Source organism: Anastrepha ludens, chromosome 4, assembly GCF_028408465.1.
Source record: "Anastrepha ludens isolate Willacy chromosome 4, idAnaLude1.1, whole genome shotgun sequence".
Taxonomy (NCBI): domain Eukaryota; kingdom Metazoa; phylum Arthropoda; class Insecta; order Diptera; family Tephritidae; genus Anastrepha; species Anastrepha ludens.
This window is the reverse complement of record NC_071500.1, coordinates 7,480,744-7,495,447: the sequence shown is the minus strand read 5'-3', so window position 1 is coordinate 7,495,447 and position 14,704 is coordinate 7,480,744. Positions and strand designations below refer to the sequence as shown.

General features: G+C 37.5%; 1 protein-coding gene across 8 annotated transcripts in view; it reads left to right on the top strand.

Moving 5' to 3' along the window:
• LOC128861515 (protein draper) overlaps positions 1 to 14,704 on the top strand; it is an 86,487-nt gene that overhangs the window by 60,032 nt on the left and 11,751 nt on the right. For 6 of the 8 annotated variants that reach the window (XM_054099701.1, XM_054099700.1, XM_054099699.1 and 3 more), the window contains 5 exons: positions 2,758 to 3,145; positions 3,216 to 3,379; positions 6,559 to 6,690; positions 12,382 to 12,628; positions 12,832 to 13,871. In XM_054099701.1, coding sequence (XP_053955676.1) covers positions 3,003 to 3,145; positions 3,216 to 3,379; positions 6,559 to 6,690; positions 12,382 to 12,628; positions 12,832 to 13,871 — 1,726 coding nt within the window. In that variant the 5' untranslated portion in view covers positions 2,758 to 3,002. The remainder of the gene's footprint in view (positions 1 to 2,757; positions 3,146 to 3,215; positions 3,380 to 6,558; positions 6,691 to 12,381; positions 12,629 to 12,831; positions 13,872 to 14,704) is intronic. The other 2 variants (XM_054099703.1, XM_054099704.1) reach the window with 2 other exon arrangements.

Sequence of the window (14,704 nt, the reverse complement as noted above, 5' to 3'; positions counted from 1 at the left end):
TTTGTTAAGAAAGTTTAAAGTCGAAAAATTTTTTTCAGCGATGAAGCTCACTTTTGGTTGAATGGGTATGTCAATAAGCAAAATTGTCGCATTTGGAGTGAACATAATCCACAAGCCATTGCTGAGACGCCGTTACATCCTCAAAAAGTCACTGTTTCGTGTGCTCTATGGGCAGAGGGAATCATTGGTCCATATTTCTTTAAAAATGAAGCCGGCCATAATGTTACAGTCAATGGAGAGCGCTATAGAGCCATGATTAATGACTTTTTCGTGCCTGAATTGGACGATGTTGATATGGACGACCTTTGGTCGCAACAAGACGGCGCTACATGCCATACAGCCAACGCAACAATCGATTTATTGAAGGAAACTTTTGGTGAGCGCATTATCTCGCGCCGTGGGCCTGTGGCGTGGCCTCCAAGATCGTGCGATATAACACCGCTGGACTATTTCTTGTGGGGCTATGTGAAGTCGCTTGTCGACGCAGATAAGCCCGAGACGATTGACGTCTTGGAAGAGAATATTCGGCGCGTTATTGCTGGCGTACGGCCCCAATTGCTGCAAAAAGTGGTCGAAAATTGGGCCTCTCGGCTGGAATTTATTCGAGCCAGCCGCGGCGGCCACTTGCCCGAAATCATTTTTAAAACATAATGGCAAACCTTTATCTTTATAATAAAGCTAAATTCTTGGCCATAACATTAAATTATATACGTTTTATTTCATCTTGAAAACCTAGCCTCTAAAAAAAACACCCTTTATCATAGTTTTTGGCAGTGAGGCAGCTACCACAACTTCCACGTTTCCACGACATTCAGTTCTACGTTACCGAAACGACCCGGATTTATATTCGGCCAAGGACTGTCACTCTAGCAGCATTCCCTGTGTGTTAGTATGGGGAATGTTTATGCTGTTACAACAACAACAACCAAAACTTCCATATCGCGGGGCACATACATTTTTCGGACGATTTTTCGATAATATTTCAAACTTTTATCGAAAATATAAGCTTGCATTTAAATTGACTAATTAATTTAAATTCCATTAAGTTTTTGTATTTAATTTGATATAATAAAACACACCACTGATAAAAATTTGAGCGATACAAATTGTTCGTTTTTGAACAGTTGTCATTTACGTCGGAGTTGCGGTACGGCAAAAGTAGAAAGTTGCCTCAAAAACACATAAGGGGTTAGGCGGTTTTTTTTTGCTAATCAATTGCTTTATTTTAGAAAAAATAAAAACATGGCATTATACATCATTTTTCGACTTGACTTCAGACAAATTTCGAAAACCAAGATTAGTAATTGTAAAAGTTATCGCTGATTGTGTGGAGTTCGTTTTTCCAGAAGTGCCTTGCGGTGATCATCACAAGTGCTTTCATTCATTAATTCATCTAAAATCAATCGGACAAGAGAAATTAGAAATTTTATTAATAGATAATCTAATCCTTCGATCAGGCACGAGTTTTTTATGTTTTTCAAAAGCAGTATAAATTTTATTGAAATCTACCAAGCGGATTTTAAGTTACAGTGATCACCAGTTCAAAAAACATAGTTTTGAGAAAAAACTCATTTAAGTGGACAGATTCCTGTAAATGGCTATATTTTCCCTAATTTTCATTAAAATTATTTAAAATGAAGAAGTCAATATATTTTTTTCAAAACTGGCATACAGTTTATTTATACATTAAAATAATATAAAATATTTAATTTTTTTTTATTTTAATCATTTAAAATGGCGGATGTACAAAAACCAAAAATTTTTTGTTTTTACTAATGTCATAATTTCTATATGAATTAGCAATAAATGAATAAAAAAAAAAAAATTCGCGGAATGAAATGCTTAAAAAAAAATTTATTTTGGGCGAATTTTCCTACTACATATTTGTGCTTCGAAAAAATTATTTTTTCCAAAAGTTTTCAAAAACTTGAAACACATAGCAAGTAATATCATAAAAAAGATGTGTGCAAAATTTCAGGGAGATCGGTCAATAACTTTCCGTGTTATCGTGTACGCCAATTCGAAAAATATAGTTTTGAGAAAAACGCGTCTAAAGTTTGAATACAAAGTAACTATACCTCTCCCAGCGCTCGAACGCAAAGAATAGAGTCGTCACGGTTGAAGATCTATAATATAAGAAATACTTAAATTTACGTTCTAAAAAATTTTTTTACATATTCCTAAAGGATTATATCAACATATTATGAAAAAAAAAAATGTTTTTCGAAATTTTACTGGTATCTGTCCCCTTAAGTTTTGCTATCGATTTCGGAGCGCCCGCGCGCTCTTTGTTAGTTGTCGAAAAGTATTTATTGGATTCACTTCAAGTTTTCACACAATATTTTTAAGATATTATACCTTAAGAAAATGCAAAAAAAATCAAATTTTTTGAAAATTCTGACTACCTTTAACCCCATAATCTATTTAGCTGTCAGTCGAATACGTTGTCGCAAGAGAGGCAACGGACCCATTGTGACGGGCCTAAAGTACTCTGCCGAACTATTGGGCTTAAAAAATACTTCTAAACGAAAGATTCAAAGCTCTGTATTATTTAGTGAACTCACACGAAAACCCAAATTAGTCTCTTTTTTAGCTGCTGACTGCCAGATCTCTTGTGCTAAAAAAAAATCCCATTAATGTGAACTTTGCATAAAATATCCATACAAACAAACGAATAAGAAAATATGTTTAATCATAAATTATTATTCATATTCACATGCATTTTAATCTCATTTTGTTTACTTTTATTTGTTGCAGTTAAATAAATGGTCTTCTCCACATTGCGCCTGTACCCACTGAATCAGCAGCCACATAAACATTGGGAACTTGGAACTATGAGTGGAATAATTTAATCATTGAAAGCAATTGCATTTTATTGTTTGTTCTTTTATCACTTTACTACTAGTTAACATTTCTACATACATACATACATAATATAGTATCTACTGCACTCTTCGTTCTCTTCATAAAACCTGCTGCGTATCCGCTAAGCTCAAGGCAAAATGCCATCGATAGCAACAACATATTGCAAATTATTATCTCTTCTCATCGTTCTATGTGGAGTAAGCGTCGTTTTGTCAGAAGATTTGCTGGTCAACTTATCTGATGGACTGGAGGGCCCAAATGTTTGTAAAAAACGTGAGAAGTGAGTATTGAACGATATATGTAAATGTGTATTTATAAATAAAAACTAACAAAAATTACAATTTTTCTAGTTATCCCGTTGAGGTCACCACCACCGAACTGCAATCATATCAGGAACGCCAAACTGTCTGGTGTCTCAATGTGCCACCGCGTTGCTCATCATATCAAATAAAACACCGAACTGTGAATAAGACGCGTACGCTTATGAAAACCCGTATTGTGCGCGCTTGTTGTGGTCAGTATAAAAATGAGTGCGAAAGGGTGATCAATTTAGAGGTATCGGATTTTAAATTGAGATAAAGCAACGAAAATTCGAATTGATTGGGCAATCTTTATTTTGTTTGTGTAGAATCATTCATAACATTCATTTTTGAAAGATAATCCCTTTGAAATATTGGCCGCAAATGCGCCATACTTCGGCCATCCGTAAACACCAATTTTGAATGACTCGCGACTTGCTGGAGCACTTCGGTCTGTATCTCGTGAATAACTTTTGAAATGTTGGCTTCCAATGCCTCAATCCAAACTGGTTTATCCACAATGAATTTATATTTTACATGCGGTCACAAATAAATGTCCAAAAGTGTGATATCACCCGATCTTGGTGGACAATCCACTGGTCCGAGACAAGAGATAAATTGCTCACCGAAACGACGACGCAATAAATCCATTGTATTACGGGCTGTATGGCAAGTAGCGCCATTTTGTTTGGAACTTCTTGTTGGTGGCGGAGATCACGAGCTTCGATTTCTGGTATCAAAAAGTATTTTACCATGGCGCGCTAGCGTTCGCCATTCACTGTTACATTGGCGCTAGCCTCGTCTTTGAAGAAATATGTATGGGCCGACGATTCCTCCAGCCCATAGGCCGCACCAAACGATTATTCTTAATAGATGTAATGCCTGTTCTTGAATGGCTTCGGGCTGCTCTTCAGCCCAAATATGCCAATTTTGCTTATTGACGTAACCATTAAGCCGAAAATGGGCCTCATCGCTGAACAAAATTCAGGTAACAAATGGCGGACTTTCGACGAGTTTTTAAGAGTCAAACGACTGTAATTATGACTCTTGGAAGATCGGCCATCTTCAAATCTTGGACTAGCTGTCTTTTATACGCTTTCAAACCAAAATCGTTCAAGTAGTGCCATAAGATAGGTCAAGTTGTTGAGATCGGCGCCGAATCAATTCTTTCGGCGCTTCGGCAAAACTCTCTTATCAGTCGCAATATTCTTTTCACTTCTGGCTGTACGTGGTGTAATTGGTGGCGTATCATCCAATAATGTAAAATGATTCTCAATTTTGCCGATGGTTTGTCGAATAGTGCGTTCGGTAGGACGGTTATGTACACCATAAGTTGCCCTAAGCGCGCGATGAACTCTTTTCACAGAGCGTCGATTTTCGTAGTACAGTTTTACGATTTGTGAATGTTGTTGTAGTAAATCTTACCATGATGAAATGTCAATGCATACAGAAAAAACTATGTATTTAGTTTGACAATAGTCACGCGTGATCTATGAAAAAACCCTATTGGAAAAAGTACCTCCAATCTGATCTCTTTTTATATGTGCAGTGGCTCAAACACTTAATCGTAAAACTCGCCGTTCAACTGGAAAACCGATCTTCGAAATCGTAAATTTAATTTATTTCGAAAAAACATGTTTTTCTTTTATTTATAGTCTACTCAATTTAACCACGCATCAAAAATTATTTAATATTTTTTTACTTGCCAGTAGAAATAAACAAATTCGAAGTATTCAAGAATAATTGCAAACAATCAAACGCGCAGCCGGTAGGCGCATCATATTTCATAAAAAAACTTATATATAATATATATAATTGGCGCATACATTTATGTTGAATGTTTGGCCGAGCTCCTTCCTATCCTATTTGTGGCGTGCGTCTTGATGTTGTTCCACAAATGGAGGGACCTGCAATTTCAAGCCGATTCCGAACGGCAGATAGTTTTTATGAGGAGTTTTTCAAGGCGGTTTATACCTATAAAATGAGACTTTCTCAGCTAGGAGTATTTTTAAACCTTCCCAAATGTATTGTTTTTTTCGCCTGTCATCTGTCAACAATATTCAGTTCAATGTTTGTTACGTTTCATACAACAATGCATTTTTGTCGCTTTTAAAAATGTCGAATTTCGTGCCTTCAAACTACGATTTGCGGACATCGTTGAGAACCGAAAAACCACTTGTGAAATGCTGCTCTCCCACTTCAAAAGTGGTCAAAATAAGTCTTTTTTGCATCGAATCGTTACGGGTGATGAAAAATGGGTGTATTTCTCCAATCCCAAGCGTAAATGATCGTATGGTCCGCCCGGCCGCAAGCCAAAAACAACGGCCCAGCCAAATCGCTTCGGCCGCAAGGCAATGCTGTGTGTTTTCTGGGATCAGCGTGGTATGATTTGGTACGAGTTATTAAAACCAGGTGAAACAGTTGACGGTGCACGCTACCAACGACAATTGGCCGATTTGAACAGCGCTATACACCGAAAACGCCGAATATGCCGATCGGCGTCACAAAATAATCTTTCTTGATGACAATGCACCGACACATCGAACAAGAGCGACCCGGGAATTGGTGGAGACGTATGATTGGGAACTGCTGGTGCATGCGGCCTACTCACCAGACTTGGCGCCATTCGACTATCATTTGTTTGCATCGATGGGCCACGCATTTTCTGAGCGGCGCTTCAATTCTCACGAAGCAGCCAAAAAATGGCTCGATGATTGGTTTGCGGCCAAAGACGGCCAATTTTTTTGGCGCGGCATGCACAAATTGCCTGTGAGAGGGAAAAATGTGTCGCTAGTGATGGCCTGCCTGCCGAGGGGCGACTGCTATTAGAAAACACTTTTTCTTCCTTTTGGTCTTTCTCGATTCGAATCTACTGGTCAGATTAGAACCTACGTTCTCTCTGAATTCCGAATGGTATTCACGTACCAACCCATTCGGCTATGGCGGCCGCGTTACAGTTTTTAATTTGCTACAAGTTTTGAAGTGGTAAATATACGGATATTTCAAATGTGACGCCTATATGTCAGTAGTGAAAAATATCTAGACGGTGCCTTTTTTTTAATGGTTTTTCATGGCAGAAATACACTTCGAGGGTTTGCCAGTGCCTGCCGTGGGGCAACCGCTATTAAAAAAACCTTTTCTATCATTTGGTGTTTCATGTCCACTATACAGGGGTGTTGAACCCGAGCCCTACTGAATGATAGTCACACACAAGCCATTTGGTTACGGCGGTCGTTTTTGTTATACATATATTCTTTAAAATTTATATAGTAAATCTTATATAAAAAATAATTGAATTTTAAAATTTCAATAGTAGGAGCAACTTTTTAGTTGTTCACCAAAACTTTTAATTGCTGGATTTCAAATGCATACTAAAATTTTTTTACAATTCCAGATGGCTACACAGAAAATCTGAATGGCGATGGTTGCGTTCCCGAATGCAGTAAAAAATGCGAGCATGGCAAATGTATTGCACCGGAGAAGTGCAAATGCGAACAAGGCTGGGGTGGCGAGACGTGCGACATAAGTTCGTTACATTTTCACATACTTACATACATATATAACAAGTTTTTGCATATCGTATATTTGTATTTTGTCCAAATAGTCTACTGTTGCTTTTGTTGTTGTGTTTTTTTTTTCGTTTTTGCTTTTGCTTTGGATTTGTCATGTTTTCGTTTATTGGCGTTTTTTTTTCAAATTATTTCGATTACACTTCGTGACATATATTTTTTATTATTAATGTCGATGGATATGTTTTCACCGAATAATTTGAATCCAGAATTTCTTTATTATATTAGTATTATTTTTTTGTATACAAATCTAGTTCAGAAACTTATTTTGCAGCAGTAATACTGACCGCAGGAATTATCAAAAGTATCCCAAATTAATCTTTGGTAATTTTTCTCTATGCCAAATAAATCATTGGGTCCACTTATTATTATTTTTTCTAAATCGACGCTTTTTTTGAAACTAGAATAATTTTTTCTTAATAGAAACTTCTTTTTTGTGCCAAAATCAGAACAGAAAGGCGTTAAATTTTTTCTAAAAAATTGGCTTAACGATTTAAGGAAAATAAAAGTTTGTGCTTATGAAGTTAATCGCGGGAAATTTTAGATTCGTTATTGTTGTAACAGAATTAAACATTTCGCAAACTCTTCTTTGAGGTATTTGTTTGTCTTCTTTTAAAAGTTTTGTTATAGAAACTCACTATAAGTTTAATGCAAATCCTCACAGTTTCAATTTTAAAAACCTATATTATATCATATATTAACCATACCTGAAAAGTCCCGGACCTAACAAAGAAAACGCGTTTTTTTTTGTTCGAAATTAGCTTTATTCATCAACATAATTTGCATCAAGAACAACGCAATCATTCCAGCGCTGCTCTAACATTTCAATACCATTTTAGTGGAACGATTCATCTTTTGCTTCAAAATAGGCCTTAGTTTCAGCGATAACCTCTTCATTCGAGCGAAACTTTTTACCGGCGAGCATTTTTTTAGGTCTGTGAACAAGCAGTAGGTGCTGGGAGCCAAATCATGTATTTTCGCTATTGTGCTGATTGACTTGTTACACGATGCGTCGTCTTCACGAAATAACATTTTTTTCTTGCCATATGCGGACGTTTCTTTCCGATTTCGACCGTCAAAAGCTCCAATAACGCCTATATAATATTCATGGTTGATGGTATTTCTCTTCTCCAGATAGTCGATAAATATTACACCGACACATCCCAAAATACCGAAGCCGTAACCTTACCACCCGATTGCCAGTTCACCAATTGCTGTCCACTCAGATGGCGATCGATTTGATTCCGAAGTGAAGTGATGGTTCATCCATTGTTACATATCGACTCGAAAATTACGGTTTATTACGTTTAAACATGGCCAAACACTGCTCAGAATCATCAATACGTTCTTGTTTTTGGTCAACAGTGAGCAAACGCGTCACCCACTTTGAACAGAGTTTTCTCCTGGTAAAATGTTCCTGCAATATAAAGCCAACACATTCTTTTGATATCTTTACGATGTCAGCTAACTTACGCAACTTCACTTTTCGATCATTCAAAACGTTTTGTAAATTTTTTTGATGTTTTCTGGTATTACCGCCTCATTTGGACGTCCACTGCGTTGTGCATCATTGGTGTCTCTACGACCACTTTTGAAGTCAGCAAACCATCGTTTTGTGATTGCTTCTGATGCAGCGGAGTCCCCATAACACTCCTCAAGCCATTGATTCGCTTGAACGATATATTTTTCCATCAAGAAGCAGTATAAAAGTATTATTTTAAAACACGAAATTCTTTTTGATTAATTGTTTTGAAAATAACAAAAGTAGCGTCACTCTTAGCGCAATAACTCAGGAATTAATGAATACAATATCCTGAAATTTTAGCAGCTGTCTTTTTAAGGTTAGTACTAACTTAAAAAGAGGTGAATGCAAAAAAGCGAGTGCCATATATGTGTTAGGCCTGGGACTTTTGAGCACATGTGTTATAAAGTGTGGTTAAGTTTCAAGGGCCGGTGTTGATTTTGAATAAAATACAATTTTTTTAGGAAATTATTGCCATTTCTCTTTATTATGATAATATTGGTATGGCTCAATTACGTGTGGAACACAATATCGGCCAAATGGCCTCGGCGACACACCTCCATCCGATGGTCCCTATTTTCGATGACGCTGAAGCATAATTGAGGTTCTATGCCGTTAATGTGCTGAATTATCTCATCCTTTACCTCTTGAATTGTTGCTGGCTTATCGACGTACACCTTTTCTTACAAATAACCCCAAAGAAAAAAGTCCAACGGTGTCGTTGACGTTTAGGTGTGGTTCACATTCAACATCGGCCCTTGAAATTTAACAACCCTTAGTGCTCACGTACAAAAATAAATGAACAACAATTCTTAAAATTTCATCACATTTCGTTGAATCGATTTTTTTACAATGCATGTTTAGGGTGATCTATGTATGTAGTGGTTTCTCTTTAAAAATTACAAAAATAAATATAATAATATTACTATCCGTTTAGTGCAAAACAGCAAATATTCCCATAATTTAAGGCACATGATTTCATTCAAGGGGCGGCTAAGTAGTAGCGGAACCTGTTTTGAAACTTTTCCAAAAGCTTATTGACGATTTCTGACTCTATCTTACGATTGACTTGTTTGATATTAGCCCTAAGGAATCTTTTATGAATTGTTCGCATAACATCATTTCTTAACGACACTCCGCAGCAAAAAGTTTAACGGCGTCAAATCGCTGCTCCGAGGTGGCCCATTAACATCGCCGAGACGGCTGATAATACGATTATCGAACTTGGTGCGAAAAATATCGATTTTGGCATGGCGCGTGCTCCTGCTGCAACCAAAAATCATCCAAGCACAGGTCTTTAATTTCCGGCTACAACAAATTTTTTATCATGCCTCTGTAGCTCCAAAATCCGCACCGAACTGCCATTTGCTGAGGATGAATTTACTTCTCGACGATCTCTTGTGGGTTGTTCGATGGATTCGTTTCGAGATAAGAATGCGCTTCGTCACAGAAAATGATTTTTCGAGCTCTACGTTGTTCAAGCGTAAGGCGATGCATTTCGTTCCGCGGAGATATGATACGGACTTTCTGCCAACATATCCAGCTGCAAAGAGCTTCCACTGTAAAAATAACATATGATTGCAAAAAACATTATATGGACCACCCTGTATACAAAAAACTAATTTAAGGGGTTATACGCAGTTATGAAGCAAATAAAAGACGGGTTGTCAAGGATTTATCCTGAAGAAACTTCAGAATATTTTAATTTGAAAATTTTTGGCGGTTATAAAAGCATCCTTCAAGAACGTAACAAAATTTTTTATTTATGAAAATGTTGATTATAGAGCACGCTGCAGGCGATTTCTGGAACCTCCTTTAAAAAAAGACGATTTGCGGTGTACATCGTAACTCAGGATTGGATTATCTGAAATCAAAAAACCAAACAAATTTTGTTATATTAATATATTAGATTATCTAGTAATTAATCGTTCGGCTAATCAAAATAGTGAATTTTCACAAAATGGCAGTTTTTAAAAGAAATGATTTCGATTTTTACGTTAAAATTTGGCCGTAAATTGATTATAAAATGGAAAATAAGTATCAGATTTACAAAAGGAACGATTAATTACTAGAAAATGTATCTTTAAAGATTGAGTTAAAACGGTTGACCGATCAAACAAGCCGTTTTCGAGATATCGTGTACACCGACTTGAAAAATGTCGTTTTGAAAAAAACACGTTTAAAGTTTCAATACCTACCTCAAAACGTGCCGAGGCATCTCTACATATTTAGGTATAACTCCGAAAGTATTGCTTAGATCTACTTCAAATTTCGTGCGCATACTTTTGAATATATGTACATTACAAAAATGAAATAAAAAAAATCGATTTTTTTGAAAGTCATAACTGCGTATAACCCCTTAAACAAGAATCATCAATTTAGAATCATTTAGTTTTAGTAGGTACTCGAGTTAGAAAAAACGGACTGGGATTGGCGCCCCTTGTCTTTTTACCTTTTCGTGTTAAACACAAATAACTTTTGCAATAATCATTTATTTTGGTTAATTGTTTTTTTACATTGAATATATTTTATGGAAATTATGTATGAAATATTACATCAGACAAATGTCCACCATTTTTTTCTATACAAAGATTGGCTATTTTTAACGCGTTTTCCATAACACCACGAAATGTTTTTCGTTGAAGGCTCAGTATTTCGTCGCGAATATTTTGCTTCAGCTGTCTAATAGTTTCTGGTTTATTAAGATACACTTTGACTTCTAAATATCCCCATAAAAAGAAGTCGGCCGCTGTCAAATCTGGCGAACGAGGTAACCGAGGGAAATCTGAAATTTTGGAAATCAGACGTTCGCCAAAAATTTGCCTAGCAGTATGCGCAGTTACTCCATCTTGTTGAAACCACAAATTAGGATACTGCCACAAACTAGGATAGGCCGCAAAAAGTTTTCAATCAATGTTCTATAAAAAGCTCCTGAAATCGATTCCGTCGTTTCATCCTCATTTTCGAAAAAATATGGACCAATAACTCTAGTGGCCATAACACCGCACCAAACAGTACATTTAGATGGGTGCAACTGATGTTGGTGTGTTGCCCTTGGATTTTCAGAGCCCCACAATCTACAGTTTTGTTTGTTGACATAACCATTTAAATGGAAATGCGCTTCATCCGACATCAAAAAATGTTGCCGATATTTACGCTGCGTTAAAACAATTGATCGTTGACAAGAATAGAAGAACTCGATAATTTTAACGCGTTGTGTCGTACTGTAAGGTTCCATAATAAATTTCCAACAATTCAATTATAACCTACAAAAAGAGAAAAATAAATATGTCAAAAAATAAAAAAGTTATTTGTGCTTAACATTAGTAGGTCTTATTTGGCCCACCCTGTACATTCGCTTCAACTTCGTTGCAATAAGTTTATTACATTTAATTTGAGCTATTTGCAAAAAGTCACAGCTGGAAAAGTATTTTGGAAAAGCATTTTCAATGCGATGTTGTTGTTGTACGGGGAAAGTTGCTAAAGTGACAGTCCTTGGCCGGATATAAATCCGCGTCGTTCCGGTAACGATCTTTGTGCTTGGTTGGTCAAATCATTTCCAATAAGACAACTCCTTAGTGTTGTTATAGCAAAAGTGTATTTTATTGCCGTATCACCTAGCTTTAGCACATAATTTGTTATTCGTTTCGATATTACTTTAGATTTTTGTGCTTTTGCTTTCGCTTTTTGTGCTTTTGCTTTTGCTTTTTGTGCTTTTGATTTTGCTTTTTGTGCTTTTGCTTTCGCTTTTCGTGCTTTTGCTTTTTGTAAGCAACTCATTTTTTTTATTCCAACCCAAAACATTTCACATGCCTTACATTCACGCTAACCGCATTTGAGTACAAATCCTTTACGTCCCCTAAAGATCCCTTTCTACCCCCTTCCAAAGTTCGGTGTCAAGCAATTAACAATTCGCTTTCAAAGTGTGCGTGTCCAGCACATTAACTGTGAACTAGCGCTAATATGGCTGTCTGAATGTTTAATTGTACTAGTAAATGACTGATACAAACTGCAGCTTTAAATAAATATCAAACAAAAGCAATACGCTTCAGAATTAAGGCACAACAACAATACGTGTACATACTTACATATGCAACTAAATAATCAACCATAAATTCTAATACAGATTGCCCAGCGGGTTATTGGGGACGCGATTGCAGCAAACCCTGCGATTGCATGAACAATGCCACATGCGATCCGGCCACTGGTGACTGCGAATGCGCCAAAGGATATATGGGTGAGAAGTGTGGCGATACATGCCCGCCAGATCGCTACGGTGCCAAGTGTATGGAGGAGTGTCGCTGTGAGAATGGCGGCAGCTGCCATCACATTTCGGGCGAATGCAATTGCGCGCCAGGCTTTACGGGACCACTGTAAGTTGGTTGCTATTGAAATAATTCGCGTTACTAACTAACACATATACAAATGCATTGCATATGTGTGCTTATGCATTTCGGCTAGCCATTTAATAATGCGTGGCTACTCGCATACAAATTTTTCTCCCCAAAGTGTTTACCTGTTAAATTGTTTACATTTTGTTTTGTTGTTTTTTTTTATTGTGTGTTCATTTGCAAAGATGTGAGGATCTATGCCCCGACGGCAAACATGGCATGCAATGCAAACAAGATTGTCGTTGTCAGAATGGCGGTAAATGTGATCCGAAGAGTGGCAATTGCTTGTGCCCCGAGGGTTGGACGGGCGATGTTTGCGCCAATAAGTGTCCGGTTGGCTTCTTTGGCAAGCAGTGTAAAGAACAATGCGAGTGCTTCAAAGGTGGACCCTGTCATCACATAACGGGCAAATGCGAATGCCCGCCGGGCTATTTGGGTGAGCTCTGCTATGAAGAGTGTCCATTCAACACTTACGGCGTGAATTGCACGGAGAAATGCAAGTGTCAGAATGACGCAATTTGTGACAAGGCGACAGGCGCTTGTCAATGTGCGCCCGGTTGGCGCGGCGATGACTGCAGCGAACGCATTTGTGATTTCGATAAATACGGCGATGATTGTAACAACACTTGTGATTGCGATGCTGTCAATACGCACCTCTGTCATCCAGAGTCTGGCAAGTGCTACTGTAAGGATGGCTGGAGTGGTGCCCAATGCAATCGGCCATGCCCATTCCTTAAATACGGACCCAATTGTGAATTGAATTGTGACTGTGAAAATTTCGCGCGTTGTTCGCCGATCAATGGTACCTGCATATGCGCACCGGGTTTCCGAGGTGAGAGATGCGAAGAGCGTTGTGCGGAGGGACGTTATGGACAGGATTGCGCTCAAAAATGCGATTGTGAGAATGGCGCCGCTTGCTCACCCGAAACGGGACAATGTAGTTGTACTGCCGGTTGGAGAAATATCAAATGTGATCGTCCTTGCGACTTAAACTATTATGGTGAAAATTGTAAATTCAAGTGTGATTGCAAAAATAATGCAGGTTGTAATCCGCAAAACGGCACATGCACTTGTGCACCTGGCTGGACTGGCGAAAAATGTGATCAGAAATGTGAGGCGTTCACGTTTGGCCTCGGATGTGAATTGCAATGCGAATGCGATGCCAGCAATACGATCGCCTGTGATTCGGCCACGGGAAAATGTGTCTGCAAGCAGGGCTGGGGAGGTAGGTGTCTCGTTATGTGGGTGGAGCAGCTGCATCGTCTAAAATTCCTCTCATTAGTTATTCACATTCATTCATGCATACATACTCACAACCGATCACACTCCTTCATACTACAACCGCATCGAATTTAAGGCTATCTGAGAAGAGGTCAAAGCGTTAACTTAAAATTATACAAAATGTTGCACAAAGGCTACGAAAAGGTAAACAATTGTACCTGCAATTTGGTGATTTTAAGTGCGCGTTATGACTTCATCTTAACTATATTCCATTTATTTATAATATTTACCTTTCACACCCTAAGATTAACTTAAGGCCCTCGCCTCATTTGAAGGGGTGTTTTTTGGGTGTTTCTTTCAAAGCGTGTAAAAGAGAAACGAAAACAAATTTTTTATTTTTGCTTTCAGAATTTAATTTTTTGATTCATTGTTGAAAAATACAAATTTTTTTTTGGTCATACAAGGCGAGGTTCGTTCAAAAAGTTATCAGCCTTCAAAAAGTGGTCTTCCAAAAAAAAGTATGTCGCTGGCGTCACGGTTTCCTTTGTGAAATCAGAAAGACAAAAGAGTTCTTGTTCAGTATGAACATCGTGTGAACGTCGATCGTGAACGTGTGAACTACGAACTTAAAAAAAAAGTTGTTGACAAAGATGAAAAACCGTTTTTTGACCCTTTTTTGAATTTAACGGTCCGAAAAAATACTACATTTTTTTCCGAATGATCGTATTTCACACGATAACGACATCAATTCTACGTCATTTAAATTTTATTTCATCAAAATCGGTTCAGCAGAACCGGCTATATCTGTTTCCATTTTCCATATGAAGGCCATTTTTT